The sequence below is a fragment of the Hippocampus bargibanti genome, linkage group LG10 (assembly GCF_051943395.1).
Source record: "Hippocampus bargibanti isolate YZ-2025 linkage group LG10, ASM5194339v1, whole genome shotgun sequence".
NCBI classification, from domain to species: domain Eukaryota; kingdom Metazoa; phylum Chordata; class Actinopteri; order Syngnathiformes; family Syngnathidae; genus Hippocampus; species Hippocampus bargibanti.
The window spans coordinates 18995396-19016272 of record NC_142743.1 but is presented as its reverse complement, the minus strand read 5'-3'; the positions used below and the strand labels follow the sequence as shown (position 1 = coordinate 19016272).

The window sequence follows — 20877 nt, the reverse complement described above, 5'->3', positions numbered from 1 at the left end:
ATCTTGGTATGATGATGAAAGCAGAGCACAGAAAGTGTTGAAAGTTGAATATGGTACTCACCGTTGTTGCCGAAGTCGAGTGAGTACTTCACCACGTGATAGTTATTCCATACGTAGAGGAGGTTGTCTCTTGGGTTGTAATCCACTGCAGCGATGTACTGATATGAGTTGGGGAACTGTATGTTTATACTTGTCTCTTTGCTCTTGTCCGTGTTGTACATGTAGTCAATCTTGTTCCCGGTCCCTTCGTTGTCGTCATCTTCATAGACAGTCTTGACTACGTACAGAACGCCGCAGATCATGAAGGCATTGGAAGCGGAGCGTTTGTCATAGCTGGTGTCCCAAGAGCCTTCGATGCGTAGGGTGTAAGGGTTTAGCTGGCTCACCACAACGCGCCCGTTGTTCTGCTCGGTTGCATAGATCACCCAAAGTCCGTTCTCATCCACCGCCAAGTCAATGTCCGACTTGCCCCCCCAGCGGTAAGGGGAGGTGTCATGATAGTTAGCATTGGCAATGATGGCCTCACCGCTTTTGATACGTGTGCGAAGGTCAAACTTGACAATGTTGCGGGTTCGCTCTTTGTTGAAGAACAGAGCGCCGTCATACACGACAAAGCCGGTGCCATCCACACGATGCGGCAGTTTGTATGTCGTGGTTGGCCGGCCTGCAATGAAGTCTTCCTTGGATGAGTACTCAGTCAATGTGTCTGTGCGGTATGGTGTCCAGGGCATGTAGTAAATCTTGTCTGAGGCCTGCAGTGGGTCCTTGGACCAGGCGCCGGATTGGTGGTCGGATTCAAAGAGATGTTCACTTTGGTACACCCCTCGCAGAATCCCCGGGCAGAGAAACACTAAAGGATGAATAACACCATATGTACATTAGCCTGCCTTTTTCCTGACAAGTGCAATTAATTTTACATTGAGTTTGAACTCGGCTGGGATTGTGTTGTGATGAGCCACACTGAGTGCAGAGCACAGCAACAGATAATGCCAGCATATTGTAGCGAGGACAAAATGGGCACATTTGCTAACCCCCCCCCCTCCCCACCACCTCCCCAATTCTTCCAAGTCCCACTTTCCCTCTCATCCCAGCTCCTCATTAGTTGCATGGTTCTCTCTTCCTGCCTTTCTTTTTCTGTCAAGTTTTTTTCCCCACCCTGCTGTTTCTGCAATTGCCGCAACAATTAATTTCCGGCTCTGTGTTTGGTATTCCCATCTCGGAACACTGAGGTCATGTTTTATGAGCAATGTGGGAGACGCAGTGAATTGTGGGTGGCTAGAGTGTCCAGAGTTATAGGGACTTTAGTAACTTGAATTGTGTCCCCTTTGTAGACTATACAGTACAGTAGATATAAACCAGACACAGAAAAAGACAAGCTAGCTGATCATTGCGGTTTTCCAATTCTTGAAAATTATGAATCCAGATCATATGTGACCGTCTGGGAATATTAAGTCAACTCTGATTGGGTATTCAAAGCACTTGCGTCATTTTCATATCACACGGGAAGAATGTGAAATATTAAATGTCAAAGCAATCCTCTATTCATTGGGTTCATCATAAAATGTGCTTGACCCTTGGAGGGTTTAGTTAAGTGACGTTCTACCCGATACCATGGAATAATATGAAGTGCATCTAATGAGAACCAGTGTTTTGAAATTGCCTCGATATGCTGAGATCAGGCTGTCTTAATATAACCGCAATGGCATTAAGATGGATAGGCTTTGACCGTAAGACACACAATGGTATTTAAGAACATGGATTGCGCATGTTGGGCTTACCTTTTTGTTCCACTTCTGCCGGAGTCATTGATGAAAGTTGAAAAAAAAAGAAACCGACAGGGAAAGAAAGAAAGAAGGACAAGAGACGAAATTGATTAATGAAGCATTAATGAAGAAATTGTGATTGATAATAAAATCTCAGATCTTTATAATCATCGTCATATTTCATCCTAACCTTGTGAAAGTGCAAGTAGGCTATCCATGTGGCATGTCTAATAAGATTACACAGAGGAGACGGCGGTGCTCCAACCTGGAAGTTATCTTACAATTCTCAATGTGTTATATATTTCTCATATATTGGAGATATAGCGTCCCCGAGTGCCTCAGACACTCCCCTCCAAATGAGTGTCATTTGTACAAATGCTAGCGACAGTTTGTTGGTAATGTCCGTCAAAACAGGAATGGAATGTAAAGAAAAAAAAAATATCCCAACACATTTCGAATGGCTATCAAGTCAATGTTGATTTTCACAAAAGTAATAATAATAATACATTTTATTTTAAGCGCCTTTCAAAGCTCTCAAGGACACTTGACTGTCACAGACAAGCATAGATACTATCATAAATAAAATACAATTACAAATAGAATACAAAAAAATAAAATACAATTATAAATAGAAACGAGATAGAGCTACACAGAAAATGCAATTTAAAAGTAGTTGGTTACATGCAGCATAGGTAATATTATTAAAGTACATTAAATGTAATATTTTACTTAATTGTACAATCTGATGTTTGTTTTTTGTCCAAGGTGTAAAAATGGCGACTACAATTTGGACAGAAAAATATGTCACGTTTCTGTTTATGACCAACAGGTGGCACTGTTGGGCGGCACACCTGTTGGTCATTACGTCATTAGGACTATAAAAGGACGACCGGCACTGATACTCGGTGTCAGGTTCGACCCTATCATGTTTGTTTTTCAATCATGTTTCGGTCATGGTTTTCATTTGTTCATCTGGATTATTTTTATTCTCATGAATTTGTTGTTTTATATTTAGTTCTCTTTGTCTTTATTGAATACAATTTGTCACCTTGCTCATCCGCCCTGCCTGCTTTTTGGGATCCGCCATCACATTGCAACCATGACAATATATATTCAAAGACATTTATTTGTTCAAGTGGATATGACAATAGGTAAAAAAAGTTTGAGGATATACATTAGCCTGAATAAATTGTATTTATAGTGGAGAAAAAACAAGACCATGTAGCAAATGGTGAGTATAGTTTTGCTTTGTTTGAATTTGATTCGCTGTGGTGACCCCTTGAAGGGACAAGCCGAAAGGAAAAGAAGAAGTCGGAAAAAAATGAAATGAGTTGCGGATACTAGCTTTTCATGAAAACAGAGGAAGGCAAGACCGCAAGTAATGTCGATTTCTGGGATTCCGATTCAGTGGATCGACTGATATGGGAGCATTGAAAACCGTCTGCAGAGTACAACGGGTGAGTTCATGCTTTGTGCACGTCATCTCCACCATGTGAGTGTGTGTGTGTGTGTGTGTGTGATTGTTCAGATGTTCAGGATCATGCTGATTGCACTGCTTTGCACCATTCCCAACAAACCAATTCGCTCTCTATTATATTCAAAGCACTCCCTTCAGAGTTCTCTTTGGCTAAGGGTTATTCACGTCGCCCCCTCAGTGAAATGTGCAAAGTTGCTCGGAGCCTTTAAAACATATGAATTCCATTCCACCTTCGTCCCTTGGGGGGATGAGTGGCTTGTGAACAGAGCAGAAACCTAATCCTGCAAGCAGTTCCCCTTGTGTCTTTCAAGACCGTTAGCTACCTGCTGAATAGAACTGCTCCCCAGAGAGCCGACAAGGAGCGTAGGCTGGAATGATGCTTTCAAGGGATAATATTTGGACGGACTTTGGGACCCTTATCTTTTTTTTAATCATACAAGAGTCTGACGGTCCATGTTGTAAGTTGTTTAGCACATTAAAGCCAAAACTCATCAGCGCCCACAGACACGCATCACGCACATAAACATATGGAGACACGCACATATGCAACCATTAAATCCCTTGCTCATGAAAAATGCATGGCCTTGGTGCGGCTTTAGCGCAACTCCTGATGGAGATGGAGTTAAACTTGAAACAACTGGGTGTGTGTTTGCGTGCGTGTGTGTGTGTATGAGTGTGAGTCATAATAAAGGCAGTTGTTTGTGAGATCAATTTCGACTTGGTTTGTCAGAAAGCATTTTTTTTAGAAATAGGTAAAGATGAATATGTTTCATTGTTAACTCATTCACTGCCATTCACAAATGTATCTCACAAATCTGCAAAAAATTGAGCTGCAAATTGGTTATTTTCAGAAAGTCCGCCCCCAGTTCGTGACATCACGCCAAGACGTCTTGCATTGCTGGAGAATAAAAACAATGGCTTCAGATTCGGAGAATATGCTTTCTTGTTATACATCCAGTTATGAATATGATTCAAATAGTTCTGAAGCGGAAAGCATACATGTTTGCAATCGATTAAATAATTTATTCCGTGCCATTTTGAGGCAACATTGAGAGGAAATGTTTCACCCAAAAAGAGGCAGAAAATGGCCACCGAGCTCCTGTGAGGAATGAATCAGCCCGTTTCCACAGGCTGATAAATTCTTTACATGGAGCTTGGAGGCCCTCTTCTGGCTCTTTCTGGTGCAACACAAGGTTTTCAGACCAAACAAGCATTGACGTGATGGAAGGACTGCTACAATGTGTCCTTTTTTTCGGTCAGGGGCATTCCTTCAGTGACGTCACGTAGGGACTTGTCACCAACTCAAAAACAAGACTTCCGGAATATTCAGCAAGTCTTAAAATGTAAAATATAGCTATATGCAGTGGAATCTTTGTAAAATACGGTCAGTAGAAGTCATTTGAAGCCATTTTACAAATTATGGACATAACTTGTCCGGAGACGTCGGTTGTCCTTTATAGGATCGGCCTATTCAGGATATTGATTTTTCTAATGGCCGCTAGGGAGCGCTTAAGCATAAAATGTCATCATAAAAAAAATAGTTTACAATAAGATGACTAAGTAAGTTTTCACACTCCAATGTATTTCTTTTGGTTGAAGTAGCATTTGCTGGACATGTAATTACGCAATTAGGTCTTTTTGAGAAAGAGTTGCAAATCAAAAATAGGGGGAAAAAGCCACAGAAGGCACCACTGTGTGAAAATATAAATGTAGGCCTCCAGTGGCATTTGACTTCTGAAGTTCCCCTTTCTTCTTGAAGGGACAAAGCCGATGATATATGCAAAAAAAATGTGGGCTGATGGAATGACAAAAATCACACTCTCAGATGCCCATATAACACTTCCTGGTCACATACTGTATGGGAATTGAGACAGCGAACAAGGACTTCAATTCAACAGAGCTTCTTTTGAAGCCTTCAAAATGTGAGAAATGTACCTGCTCCAAGGTTGCATTCCACAAATGAAAATAGAACGTCAGCAACAAGTGTAGCAAATGTCACAGCAAATGTCACACAAATGGTGTTCAATTTGGATCGCTCTTTCTTGTGTTCCCACATTAGCGGAACCTCCATTCAGTGAGCTCATTGCCAGATCCTTTTGAGATATCCCGACATGTAATTTCAAGGAAAAGCTAGCGAAACTGGATCAAATTTATAATGCAATTGACTGTTAATAATTTTATACTCAGGTGTTGGTGTGGATGTGTGCGTGTGTTTGTATGTGTAACTGATTGTTGATTAATCAGATCTTGTAGCAATTGAGGCAAATTAGAGCACATTTGTGGGATGCAGCCAGCACAGGCGTGTTTGATTCTGGTTCGTAGCTAAAGAAAATATGTGATGTCGTCAGCTGTGGAAAGTTCATTTTGTGGTTCGGAATGTCTGTATTTGTTTGTATGAGAGGTGATCTAATTTATGTATTTAATTCATGTATTTATTTATTGTAACTCAAATGAGTGCAAACATTGTTTGTTTGTTATTGTTATGTCAGAATCATTTGTCCATACAAGGGAAACCAGTAACTAATATGGAGCCCGCAACAAATGTGATTTTCACTCGCTTGGTTTTGAGAATATGTATTTGCTGTCTATTAGCTATCTGGCTATCTATTAGCTAGCGTGCTAACTGGCTAGCTGTTAGAGCTGGTAATATAGCTAGGGATCTATTAGTTGGATGGCTATCTGGATAGCTATTCGCTAGCTAGCTACCATTCTATCTATTTGAGTTATTCCGGGTGGAGTGAACGCTGGCGCGCGTGGCTATCGCTACTCACAGAAAAAATTATCCTGTGACTGTAGAGTGACCTGGACCTGTATTATTATTATTATTATTATTATTATTATTATTATTATTATTATTATTATTATTATTATTTTATTATTATTTATTTGGTTATTTATTTATTTATTTATTCCCTCCCCGCAATTGGTTGGCACCCAATTTAGGGTGCCCGAATGACGGCTGGGATAGGCTGCGGCACCCCCGCGACCTTACTGAGGTTAAAACGATCAGGAGGATGAATGAATGAATGAATTACATTTTTGGGTGTGTGTGTGTGTTTTTAGATAGAGCCAAAAAAATTCAATTAAAATGTATGTCATCATAAATTCTCAAATAATTCTGTTTATAGAATGTTCTTGCGTTTGTAGAAAAAAACTGCTTGGTTTATTTATGCAGTAACACTCCTTTTTTCTTTTTCCTTACACACACACACCCACACACACACACACACTTCTTCTTCTTCACACACACACACACACACGGACAGACAAAGCCGCAATGTAATGTTCAGCTTACTTTGCGGCGGTGTGAAGATAATTACCATTTTTATTGAAAACGTATGCTTTATTAAGGATGTATCGGACTGGGCATAGAGAAAGCGTGCACATTCGTGTGTGCATGAAATGTGTGTGTCATCGACGTGTTACGTGTAGCGGTGTGTTGTGGGTGTGTGTGTGCCTCTGCATAAGAGTGGTGACAGAAGCCTTACCAGAATTATCTCTAATCTCCAATCAGCCTGCTATAGCCCAAGGTCAATTACGGGCATTTTTTTCGTCTTTTTTGGTGGGGTGGGGGGGGGGGGGGGGTCGTTCTTACTTCATTATTATCTCATTTCTTTTCTACTCCTCCTCACCTGACATTGTGCCATCTCATTCCCTGCTTTTCTTCTATTTCTTCCATCCCAGAGACTGTCCACCTCTCCATGCGTCTTTTATCAGTTAATTCCCTATTTCTGCTCTTTGTCTGCTGGCCCTGTCTAACCTATTTCTCTCTATCGCTGTTTCGGCTGTCACTCTGCCTCCTTTGCTCTCCTTCTGTTCTTTTGCTTCCTTTTCCATCTTCCCTCGCACAGTTTTGAGAACACATGCTCATGCACACACAACACACGCACACACACGCAGTCGCAAAACTGTATCGGTTTTCTCATGTCATCATGATTGAGGTCTTCCAAGGGTCCAATATGAGTCTTTAATTGGACAGACACAAAGGTGATTTTTATCTTTTAATTAGCTTTTCTTCTGTGCTAATCATTATTGTTTAAAATAGACAGTGTGGGTATTGCGTAACATATCGCTGACATTTTGCGATGATGACACGAAATGCGGTAGTAGGCTAATTGCATCAGGATTACAGTTGGAGAGCTACTGCGTGAATGTGACGATGGTGCTGATGAAAGAAAAAAACATGGATCGACATGATCCAAATTGTCACGGATGAACCTGAATGAAATGCATGTATTGGTAGACATGTGTTGTATATTGTAGAGGAGATGAAGCATATCCATGGCACGTTTGCTGCATCAGAGCAATTTTTTTTCTTCCGACCATATCGATCATATTAGCGAGCTTGTCCTGCTTCCAGCCACTATGTACAGTAGGGCAAGCAAAGGCAGCCAAAGCTTGTTGGCTCGATTGGCATGCAACTGTCAAACAGTCAAACCGCAGAGATCCGGAGAAAGGACGAGCCAAAAAGAAAGAGAGCGCATGATTTTAGCTTTGGAAAAATGCCAAGGATCTTGCAGAGTGGTAAACACACGGGTGAGGAGTTGAGGAAGTATTCAACCCCCCCCCCCCCCAAAAAAAAAGGGGTCCCCGCGATGGCGCAAATTTCCCTGAAAACTCAACCGTATAAAGTAATTACCTGTTTTACAATCTTCTTTAAAGGACAACCAACATCACTTTTTTTGTATCCTAACTGACATCAGAAAAACGTTTTATAGCATCTAAAATACCCAAAACATGCAGTATGATATTTTTAGTCAAATGCAAAACACCAATAAAAATAACTTAAAGTGTGCTGAAACTGCAAAAAAATGAAACCGGAAGTGGCCAGTTTCAGAAGGTCCTGCCCCCTTGTTCGTGGTGTCACCCCAAGACGTCTTGCCTTGCTGGAGAATCAAAACAATGGCTTCAGATTCGGATAATATGCTTTCTTGTTACTCATCCAGTTATGAATATGATTCAAATAGTTCTGAAGAGGAAAGCATACATGTTTGCAATCGATTAAAAAATTTATTCCGTGCCATTTTGAGGTATCTGGGGGTGGGAAATGTAGCACCAAAAAGAGGCAGAAGATGGCGACAAAGCTCAGTGTAAGGAATTCATCAGCCCCGGCTGATTAATTAAGGACTGCTACAATGTGTCCTTTTTCGGTCAGGGGCGTTCCTTCAGTGACGTAACGTGAGGACTCGTCACCGACTCAAAAACAAGACTTCCGGAATATCAGCGCGAATCTTAAAACGAAAAATATAGCTATATGCGGTGGAATCTTTGTAAAATACGCTCAGTAGAAGTCATTTGAAGCCATTTTACAAATTATGGACACAACTTGTCCGGAGACGTCGGTTGTCCTTTAAGATTTGCTTTCGGCATCCGCAGAGAGGCGAGTGTACCTGCTGCTACTTAAACCTCAGAAGCCCAAGGGAACGCGCCCGCCAGCGCAAAGTGACGTCTCATCTGACCGACGCTCATAATCAAGCTCTGATGAACACCAGATGGCTTCGGAGGTGATCGCCAAGGGTCAAGCGATCGCACGTTGTAAAAAGAGCCCTTTCACTGCATTTAATGCAAGCACAGGCGAAGGTATGCATTCCCTCGCCACCATGCTGGGTGCGATTTTGCAAGCTGAAACCTGGTTTCAGCTGAGCAGAAATGGGTCAGTATGGTTGTTTGGCGGTACAAAGTGATCGATACGGTCATCAGTTGATCAGTTAATTAATAATAACAATGATAATACATTTAATTTATTAGTGCCTTTCAAAAATCTCAAGGACATTTTATCGTCACAGGATAAGAACAACAATGTTTTTTTTTATGCGGGTAAGCAGCGGCACACACCTGGAACACAAACACACACACTTAACTCAGGATTGAGACTTTTAACTCATAATTCTGACTATTAACTCAGAATTCCGACTTTTAATTCAGAAATCCGACTTCAATCTCAGAATTCCGACTTTTAACTCAGAATTCCAATTTTTGACTCAGGAGTCTGACTTTTAAAGTCAGAATTCTGACTTTTAAATTCCAAATTCTGACTGATTTCCAATTTATAACTCAGATGTATGACTTTTGAATCGGAATTCCGATTTTTGATTCACAACCCTGATTTTTAAAGTCAGAATTTTTAATTTAAAATTCCGACTTTAATCTCAGAATTCCGAGGTTTAACTCTGAATTCTGACTTTTAATTATCTCTAATCTCCAATCAGCCTGCTATAGCCCCAGGTCAATTACGGGCATTTTTTTCGTCTTTTTTGGTGGGGTGGGGGGGGGGGGGTCGTTCTTACTTCATTATTATCTCATTTCTTTTCTACTCCTCCTCACCTGACATTGTGCCATCTCATTCCCTGCTTTTCTTCTATTTCTTCCATCCCAGAGACTGTCCACCTCTCCATGCGTCTTTTATCAGTTAATTCCCTATTTCTGCTCTTTGTCTGCTGGCCCTGTCTAACCTATTTCTCTCTATCGCTGTTTCGGCTGTCACTCTGCCTCCTTTGCTCTCCTTCTGTTCTTTTGCTTCCTTTTCCATCTTCCCTCGCACAGTTTTGAGAACACATGCTCATGCACACACAACACACGCACACACACACAGTCGCAAAACTATCGGTTTTCTCATGTCATCATGATTGAGGTCTTCCAAGGGTCCAATATGAGTCTTTAATTGGACAGACACAAAGGTGATTTTTATCTTTTAATTAGCTTTTCTTCTGTGCTAATCATTATTGTTTAAAATAGACAGTGTGGGTATTGCATAACATATCGCTGACATTTTGCGATGATGACACGAAATGCGGTAGTAGGCTAATTGCATCAGGATTACAGTTGGAGAGCTACTGCGTGAATGTGACGATGGTGCTGATGAAAGAAAAAAACATGGATCGACATGATCCAAATTGTCACGGATGAACCTGAATGAAATGCATGTATTGGTAGACATGTGTTGTGTATTGTAGAGGAGATGAAGCATATCTATGGCACGTTTGCTGCATCAATTTTTTTTCTTCTGACCATATCGATCATATTAGCGAGCTTGTCCTGCTTCCAGTCACTATGTACAGTAGGGCAAGCAAAGGCAGCCAAAGCTTGTTGGCTCGATTGGCATGCAACTGTCAAACAGTCAAACCGCAGAGATCCGGAGAAAGGACGAGCCAAAAAGAAAGAGAGCGCATGATTTTAGCTTTGGAAAAATGCCAAGGATCTTGCAGAGTGGTAAAGACACGGGTGAGGAGTTGAGGAAGTGCTCAACCCCCCCCCCCCCAAAAAAAAAAAAAAAAGGGGTCCCCGCGATGGCGCAAATTTCCCTGAAAACTCAACCGTATAAAGTAATTACCTGTTTTACAATCTTCTTTAAAGGACAACCAACATCACTTTTTTGTATCCTAACTGACATCAGAAAAACGTTTTATAGCATCTAAAATACCCAAAACATGCAGTATGATATTTTTAGTCAAATGCAAAACACCAATAAAAATAACTTAAAGTGTGCTGAAACTGCCAAAAAATGAAACCGGAAGTGGCCAGTTTCAGAAGGTCCTGCCCCCTTGTTCGTGGTGTCACCCCAAGACGTCTTGCCTTGCTGGAGAATCAAAACAATGGCTTCAGATTCCGATAATATGCTTTCTTGTTACTCATCCAGTTATGAATATGATTCAAATAGTTCTGAAGAGGAAAGCATACATCTTTGCAATCGATTAAATAATTTATTCCGTGCCATTTTGAGGTATCTGGTGGTGGGAAATGTAGCACCAAAAAGAGGCAGAAGATGGCGACAAAGCTCAGTGTAAGGAATTAATCAGCCCCGGCTGATTAATTAAGGACTGCTACAATGTGTCCTTTTTCGGTCAGGGGCGTTCCTTCAGTGACGTAACGTGAGGACTCGTCACCGACTCAAAAACAAGACTTCCGGAATATCAGCGCGAATCTTAAAACGAAAAATATAGCTATATGCGGTGGAATCTTTGTAAAATACGCTCAGTAGAAGTCATTTGAAGCCATTTTACAAATTATGGACACAACTTGTCCGAAGACGTCGGTTGTCCTTTAAGATTTGCTTTCGGCATCCGCAGAGAGGCGAGTACCTGCTGCTACTTAAACCTCAGAAGCCCAAGGGAACGCGCCCGCCAGCGCAAAGTGACGTCTCATCTGACCGACGCTCATAATCAAGCTCTGATGAACACCAGATGGCTTCGGAGGTGATCGCCAAGGGTCAAGCGATCGCACGTTGTAAAAAGAGCCCTTTCACTGCATTTAATGCAAGCACGGGCGAAGGTATGCATTCCCTCGCCACCATGCTGGGTGCGATTTTGCAAGCTGAAACCTGGTTTCAGCTGAGCAGAAATGGGTCAGTATGGTTGTTTGGCGGTACAAAGTGATCGATACGGTCATCAGTTGATCAGTTAATTAATAATAACAATGATAATACATTTAATTTATTAGTGCCTTTCAAAAATCTCAAGGACATTTTATCGTCACAGGATAAGAACAACAATGTTTTTTTTTATGCGGGTAAGCAGCGGCACACACCCGGAACACAAACACACACACTTAACTCAGGATTGAGACTTTTAACTCATAATTCTGACTATTAACTCAGAATTCTGACTTTTAATTCAGAAATCCGACTTTTAATTCAGAAATCTGACTTTATTCTCAGAATTCTGACTTTTAACTCAGAATTCCGATTTTTGACACAGGAGTCTGACTTTTAAAGTCAGAATTCTGACTTTTAAATTCCAAATTCTGACTGATTTCCAATTTATAACTCAGATGTATGACTTTTGAATCGGAATTCCGATTTTTGATTCACAAGCCTGATTTTTAAAGTCAGAATTCCGATTTTTAATTTAAAATTCCGACTTTAATCTCAGAATTCCGAGGTTTAACTCTGAATTCTGACTTTTAACTGAGAATTCCGATTTTTGACTCAGGAATCTGACTTTTAAAGTCAGAATTCTGACTTTTAGCCCAGAATTCCAATTTTTTAACTCAGGATTCAAACTTTTAACTGCGATTTCTGACTTTTAACTCAGATTTATGACTTTTAAATCAGAATTCAGGTTTTTGACTCAGAAGTCCAATTTTTTAAATCAGAATTCCGATTTTTAATTTAGAATAATGTCCCATTATGCGACGATTAAAGGTTTTCTGATTCTGATTCTGATTTTAAAGTCAGAATTCTGACTTTTAACTCATAATTCCAACTTTTAACTGATGATTCCAAGTTTTAACTCCAATTTCTGACTTAACTCAGATTTATGACTTTTATATCGGAATTCCAATTTTTGACTCAGAAGCCCTTTTTTTGGTCAGAATTTCGATTTTTAATTTAAAATGCCACCTTTAATCTCAGAATTCCGACTTTGATCTCAGAATTCTGATTTTCGAATCAGAAGTCTGATTTTTAAAGTCAGAATTCTGATTTTTAGTTTAGAATTCTGATTTTAATCTCAGAATTCCGACTTTAATCTCAGAATTTTGATTCTTAACTAAGAATTCCGACTTTTAACTCAGAATTCTGATTTTTGACTAAGAAGTACAACTTTTAAAGTCAGAATTCTGACTTTTAACTCATAATTCAATTTTTTTGTTCCAAATTTAACTCAGGATTCCAACTCAGATAATAATAATAATAATAATAATAATAATAATAATAATAATAATAATAATAATATTTAATTGAAGGTTGAGATTGATGTCAATTGGATGGAAACTGAATGAGTCATTGTTTGCGGGAAAAATTAAGTGCAGTCCTGAGCTTCAATCAGCAGATGCTCTTTGAATTGAGGCTCAAATAGTGTACCTGTTTTTCTTCTAATTAAAATAAATCAATTGTGAACATTGAAGGATGAATTGTTGATCCATTTCATGGAATGTCGACTGAGGCCATCTGCTTTTACATGTAAATATGGCCGCCGGTTAGTTTGCGAGTGTTTTTGAAAGGCATGAGTTTAAGTCGACTGACACATATTTCACAAAAGGGTCCTCTTCCATTGATCTGTCTTGATTTACAGCAACAATTTGAAGATATTTCACTGCTTAATGTCTCGTAAAATTTATCTCGCCAACAAAGGCGCTGACAACATTGATTTGCTGTGTCAAGCGCGGCGGTTTGATCAAAGATGGCTGGGATCTTTGGACAGGAGTATCGTATTCTGAGCTTCAGACGTTATTGTGCTTATCAAGGAAAACCGATTTCATAAATATTTCAAGGGGACGATACAAGGGCTCGTTGTCGGGGTTTTGACAAGAGGTTTTCTTGGGGTGAAACAACTGAGTTTTCTGATCTGCATAGGCATACTGGAGCTTATCCGAGCTGTCTGAGCGATCAGCAGGGTCCACCCGGAACTGGTACTACCCAATCGCAGGGCACAAAATGCTCAGAATCACATTTAGGGATCATTTAAAACATTCTATTAGCCTGACATGCTTGCTTTTTTGGAATTTGGGAGGCAATTTGAGAACCCACGAAGACCCGAGGAAAAAAACACGGGCAGGGATCGATCACTGCAACTCTGCACTGTCATGATCTGGTTGGCGACCAACGGGTGGCGCTGTCGGCCCCGCCTGCACCTGCACAGGTGCTGGTCGTCCCGATCAGTGGCGGACTGCCACGTTCGGATTGGCGACCAACGGGTAGCGACGTCAGCCCTGCCTGCAGCCTCGCAGGTGCTGGTCGTTTTAATCAGTGACACTTAAAAGGACTCCCGGCACGACCATCCGGTGTCGGTTCATTGTTTGTTGCATGCTTTGTCTGCAATCGCATGCATTGTATGCTGTGCATGTGTTTGTTTAACCTTGGTGGACTTTTACACTTGGTTTTCTTTTGATACTTTTTTCTGTTCAGATCATTTTGATGTTTTACATTTTGTTCCTGCTGACCTTTATTTTAATACAATTTGTCAAACAACCTCCTGCTCCCTCCTGCCTGCTTTTTGGGATCCGCACCCGCCATCACCACCTCGCAAACCTTGACATGCACTGTGAGGCAGATGATGCTTTGTTTTATTTTCTGTGATTTTTCTTTTTTTTGGTCTATACTTGCATGGAATATTTTTTGCTGATTTCAGCCTTCCCATCCCGCTGTGTGAGCAGACATATTCAAAGAGAACAAGATGAAGAGTGGAGTAAAAAAATACCACAGAGGTACTTTTAAAGCTTTGCATATGTGTGGCAAGCACCCATGGCTGGTAGGGCATTAAGCGGTATCAGGTTGTGTTTCCATCTGCTCCGGCGAGGGCTCTGATAGTCGTATTATTTAATCTGCTGGTCATTCTAGACGGCAGGCAAGAGCCATTTAGCCAGACATAATTGAATGCTTCAGAGTGGGCAATCACCTTGGCTGCTGAAAGGACTTGGGTGTCAAGGCTCACTGAAGAAAAATAAGACTCCGAAGAAGTATCTGATATCTGGAGCACTTTGAGAAACGTTCAAAAGACACACGGGTATTTTGTGGTACATGAATGGTGACATCAAGAATGATGACCGCAAACGAATTCTAAACCCAACACTTTAACATTTGTGAAAGGTGTTTTTAATGGAATAATAATAATAATAATAATAATAATAATCATCATCATCATCATCATAATAATCATCATATTTACTGTTATAATAGCTTTTTTTCATTTAAAACATTTTGGGTACATATCACACGTTAGGTTCCTTATTTTATAGAATTAAATAATAATAAAAAAATAAGGTTCTAAAATATTTTTTTCATTTAGACAAATGCAAAACACCAATGAAAAATGAGTTCAAGTGACCCAAAAAGACTTCAAAATGACCCCGGAAATTTTCACTTTCAGAAGGTCCCGCCCCCTTGTTCGTGACATCACAACAGGACGTCTTTGCCTTGCTCTAGAATCAAAACAATGGCTCCAGATTCGAAGAAGATGCTTTCTTGTTACTCATCCAGTCATGAATATGACTCAAATAGTTCTGAAGAGGAAAGCATAAATGTTTGCAATCGGTTAAAGAAGTACTTGCGTATCAATTTGAACCACCAGGACTCCAATGTAGCGTCCCAGAAAATGCACAAGATGGCGCCCAAGCTCTGTTGGAAATGGGTTGATTTGTCTGCTGGGAATTTGTATCAACTAGAATCAAATAGTAGTCTTGGTGCACCACACAACGATTCACCATCACGTTATTTGTGTGTTTTCCTTCTAATTTTGCCATCAACACAGATCAACATGAAGTTTTCAGACCAAACAAAGTACCCAAAATGCATTGTGTGCCGCTTTCTCCGTCTGGGGCGTTCCTGACGTGACGTGACGTCAGGAATCGTCATCAACTCGAAAACAGGACTTCCTGAATATTCAGCGCGAGTCTTAAAACGTAATATATATGCGGTGGAATCTTTGTAAAATACGCTCAGTCGAAGTCATTTGAAGTGATTTTACAATTTATGGACACAACTTGTCCGGAGGCTTTAAATGAATTTTGAATAAGCTCTTTTGGATATTATGTTCTAATAAAGAACGTTACCGACCCCGATGTTATGCTGTTGTCTCGTTTTTGACATATGGCAAAAATCACTCCCATCTGGGCAGGCGGTGTGAGCCACTTTTGAGACCTCCTGTGTTAGAAAGTAAACCACGGATGGAATGCATTCACAATCGCGCCATAAAACTAAAACAGAAGTTGTGGTTCAATCTGTGCCATTGGACAAACCCTCAAAGCTTAAATGTGACAGGAAACATCAAGGACAAATAGATGTCTTCAAACCACAAGGCGTTCCTTTGAACTGCCAAACATTTGCTGAGCCGAAAGCTGGAACCCAGATTTGGAGGAACGGAAAAGAAGAAGAAGAAAAAAATAGAACATTTCATATATGTCCCATGAAGGTTTCACTCCAGTGGATAGAACCTCCCAGTCAGTTATCACTTGGTCAGAGGTCATGTGGCCATCTGTCATCATTTGACTTCTCATACTTCCCTCAGACTTTTCGCAGCGAGCACCAGACCGACCTCATTTCCCATCACCACATGACAAATCCACGTTTCCACGAATTGATGAAGCGATCTGGGCATTTGTCTGGAGTGTTTATGACAGACATTTATTTCATTTGGATTTTGGATGACATCTATCCTGAGCCACTTCCGACATTCTGGAACGAGGTGCCTGATGTGCCCAAGAATGTGCCTTTCTTAAGTTATTAACGACACCTCCAAACTGTCAGAGAGTGATCCGTTCGATAACTTAGCTCTCGTCATATATATTCCAAGTCCAAGTAGTTTGAAGTGTTTTGAAACTGCAGAGAAAGTTGAGCACCACTTCACACCTTGTTCGAGCTCTTGTCAAGGATGATATACAAATTACAAATGAAGGCTCCATGTGTGAGTGTATTTGTATATATATACAGTAAAGTCTCGTTATATCGATATCGGTTATATCGATAGTACTGCTTATTACGATACTATTTCTATGAATGCAAGGAGAAAATGTACATGCCGCAGGATCGGATATATCGATAGTCCGGTTATATCGATATTTTTTCCGACTCCCGAGAATATCGATAATATATATATATATATCATGATATATCGATATTTTTTCCGACTCCCGAGAATATATATAGCGAGACTACTGTATATATATATATATATACAGTAAAGTCTCGTTATATCGATATTCAAGGGAGTCCGAAAAAATATCGATATAACCGGGACTATCGATATATCCGACCCTGTTTGCATGTAATTTTCTCCATGCGTGCATAGAAATAGTATCGATATAACCGGGACTATCGATATATCCGATAGCGATATAACAAGACTTTTTTTTTGTCCTCTGTCATCGGTTAAAGCCACGTGATTGGTCAAGAAGGCAGCAATGAGGGGCGGGGGGTTAAACATTAAGGAGACAGGCAGACGACAGAGAGAGAGTGAGAAAATGGATAGAAAACAAATTTTGACTCCTTTCATCAATCAGGCTCCACAAATAACCCGCAGAAGCCATCTGTACACTTGATGCAAAAAGCGATCAACCCAGCTCAACAAAACACAATTGATGAGGGGCTAGGTAAAATTATCGCAGAGAAAGCACCTACAAGGGATCATTCCTCAAGATGGTGAAAGAAGAAGGCTACGTTTAATGCTGAGGAAACCGGCCACACCATTCCATCAATTCTATTGATTAATGAAACACAGCTAGCAGGGGAATGTGTGAGTGAGGGTATTATCGCAGAGAAAGCACGGCAACTTCACTCGGATATCAAGAGGCTACTACATCAACGACCATCACAAAGGTAAATAAAATTAATTTATTATACAGTACAGCTTATTTTCTTAATTATAATACCTTAGCACATGTATTATACATAAAATAAGGTATAATTTGTGTAGTTTTAAGGCTTAGAAAATTAGAAAGTAGAAAAGTATGTTTTATTGGGACCTGGGAACGGATTATTTTCATTTTAATGGTTTGCTATGGGAAATTAATTTTTGTGATACACACTTCACCTTACACACTGTCTGGGAACCAATTAAGTTAGTAAGCCAAGGTATCACTGTGTGTATATATATATATATATATATATATATATATATTTAGACAATTTGATCAATAATTTTCCATTCAGATAATGAAAGAACCATACTTACTGTAAGGAACACATTCATACTGGACCTCCAGGTACTTGTATGTTCCGGGACAAGGATCTGGGAAAACATCTGGGCCAGCCACCACAGCACATTGTGTACGATTGTTGCATCTGTACACAGAAGTAAACAAGTAGCGTCCATGTTAAACCAACATACGCAGACCTTCAGTGTTCGATCAAATGTATTGCAGCCACTCAAACAGTTTAAGATTGCTGGTAAACACAACATGTTTTTTTTTCTTTTGTTTCCACAGTAGCCCACTTTGGATCGTCCACCCAAGGACAATGCTAAGACAAGCTCCTTTCACCCCGTTAGATTGCATGCGCGTGTCTCTGTGTGCAGGAGCAGTAACGATAAGTTGCGGTATTAAGAGTGCTTTGACACACACTCCAGATAATGAATTCCAATTATCAAGAGGCTGGGGGAGTTGTTCTCTCTCCTCTGACATGAGAAAAATAAGTATTGCGCTCTCTTGTTAACATAGGTTCCAAATCGCAGAGCACACTTTGTATATTGACACGTCTACGGTGTAGCATTTTACACACTTGTGGTTGCGCCACTCGCAAAACAACATTTTGAAAGGGCAAACATGACCAATTAAATGTAAATGTTTGCATTTAAAGGACAACCGACATCTCCAGACAAGTTGTGTCCATAATTTGTAAAATGGCTTCAAATGACTTCTACTGATCGTATTTTACAAAGATCCCACCGCATATAGCTATATTTTACATTTTAAGACTTGTGCTGAATATTCCGGAAGTCTTGTTTTTGAGTTGGTGACGAGTCCGTACGTGACGTCACTGAAGGAACGCCCCTGACCAAAAAAAAAAGGACACATTGTAGCAGTCCTTCCATCACGTCAATGCTTGTTTGGGCTGAAAACCTCGTGTTGCACCAGAAAGAGCCAGAAGAGGGCGTCCAAGCTCCATGTAAGTTATTTATGAGCCTGTGGAAACGGGCTGATTCATTCCTCACAGGAGCTCGGTGGCCATTTTCTGCCTCTTTTTGGGTGAGACATTACCCCCCAATGTTGCCTCAAAATGGCACGGAATAAATTCTTTAATCGATTGCAAACATGTATGCTTTCCTCTTCAGAACTATTTGAATCATATTCATAACTGGATGTGTAACAAGAAAGCATATTCTCCGAATCTGAAGCCATTGTTTTGATTCTCCGGCAATGCAATACGTCTTGCGGGACTTTCTGAAAATGCCCAATTCGCAGCTTAATTTTTTGCAGATTTTAGACACTTTAAGTCATTTTTATTGGTTTTGTGCATTTGAATAAAAATACCATACTGCGTGTTTTGGGTATTTTAGATGCTATAAAACGTTTTTCTGATGACAGTTAGGAAACAAACAAGTGACGTCGGTTGTCCTTTAAATGTTTTTCCAAAGCCATTCCTCAACACTGAGGATGATTTGTAAGCTGGTGGGAGTTTTACCATCGGCGCAGACATCTCCATGGGAACACCTAGTCTTCAAAATAATTAGTAAAACTATTTGAAAGAAAAATGTGCGCGAGTCAGGGCGCATGAATAGGAAGACTTATTTTAAAGCGGATGAGGAGGTATTTCTTTCTTCCAGTGAATATTTCCTTTCAATTAGTACAACTGTTCCAATCCTCAGTCTTTCCCTCTGTGCACCTGTCAAACACACGACATTTCCATTAAAAACATTCCGAATTCTTCCATTGAGATCTTTTTAATGAGCGTGTCAAACCCGCCTCAAGTCTCCTCTGCTGCAGTTCCATTGTACCATTTGCATATTATGAAATATGCATGAAAACTAATTTAATTTTGACTTCAATATTCACGTCAAACACACCGAACTATTATCTGAAATCACGCAGGAGTTTAGGTTGCGTCTGTTGCTGATCTCTGCCGGCATGGTAGCCCTCCAACAGGTTTAAAATTCTATTTGTTGCACTGTCTCTCATATTCTAATAACAATAGCCTCCAGTCCTCACGCCGCTCACCCTCCCTTCTTTTGTCTCGCATCTCTGCTTTTTAATTTTTTGCCCCGGTGCCTTCATCATCGGTCAGCCGTCACCAGTGCAAGTTGCAGACTGCGCGTGTCTAAGTGCGTATATGTACGGTAGCGTTGGCAGGGAGGCGCAAGTTGCCTGAAAAGACCCACTGATTGGACTCAAATGATTAGTCCGTATAAGTGTGTGTGGTCGGAGGGGGGTCTTGTTTAACGACCTGCGAGCTGAACAAATGCAACTGGAGTTATGATGGCAGCGATGACATCAACCTGTTGAGCGTTTGCTCACCGCTTTGACAGCTCTTTGGGCCAAATGTACAGTATTTTCCCGTGTATAAGGTGCACCAAAAAAGCCTCCATTTTAACCCTGAGCCCTATACGCCGGTGCGCCTTATATGTGTAGTAATATTGAGTCACAACAGGTCTCGCAATGACTGTCAGCAGCCTCTGACTCCATTTTCCCCAGTAGAAGCACTACTGTATAACCCCAGTTTCTACTGTAGCGCCTCATAATGTGGTGTGCCTTATATTAGGAAAACTTATATATACCGTATTTTCTAGAATACAAGGCGCACCTTCAACAAAGGACATATTTTGAAACGTTTTCCAGACATAAGGTGCACTGCATTATAAGGGGCACCTTCAATATGTCTGTGTAAGCTTTCATTTGTACAGGAGTGCAATGCAACGCTGCAAACATAGCCAACATACGTTGTTATTATTATCTTAGGATTTTAGCATTAATATTAATATTAATATTAATAATAATAATAATTTTCATTTATAAGCACCTTTCAAAATTCTCAAGGTCACAGTGTGGTTTGCAAGGTGGTGATGGCGGTTGTGGATCCCAAAATAAGCAGGAAGGAGGGAGCAGCAGGTTGTATTTGAGAAATTGTATTAAAATAAAGTCAGCAGGAACAAAATCGAAAACATCAAAATCATCTGAACAGAAAAATACAAAGTATCAGAAAAAGCAAGAGTAAAAGTCTGCCAAGATGAAACAAACACATGCACAGCATACAATGCAATGAATGCACTGCAC

At 40.4% G+C, this 20877-nt stretch overlaps 1 protein-coding gene across 1 annotated transcript in view; it reads right to left on the bottom strand.

The window, feature by feature from the left end:
* The window catches only part of adgrl3.1 (adhesion G protein-coupled receptor L3.1), a 174270-nt gene that overhangs the window by 83190 nt on the left and 70203 nt on the right, over window positions 1-20877 (bottom strand). Inside the window, exons 5-7 of the mRNA XM_089005759.1 lie at window positions 17844-17953; window positions 1779-1793; window positions 62-850 (exon numbers count right to left, since the gene is read on the bottom strand). Of these exons, the coding sequence (XP_088861885.1) occupies window positions 62-850; window positions 1779-1793; window positions 17844-17953 (914 nt within the window). The remainder of the gene's footprint in view (window positions 1-61; window positions 851-1778; window positions 1794-17843; window positions 17954-20877) is intronic.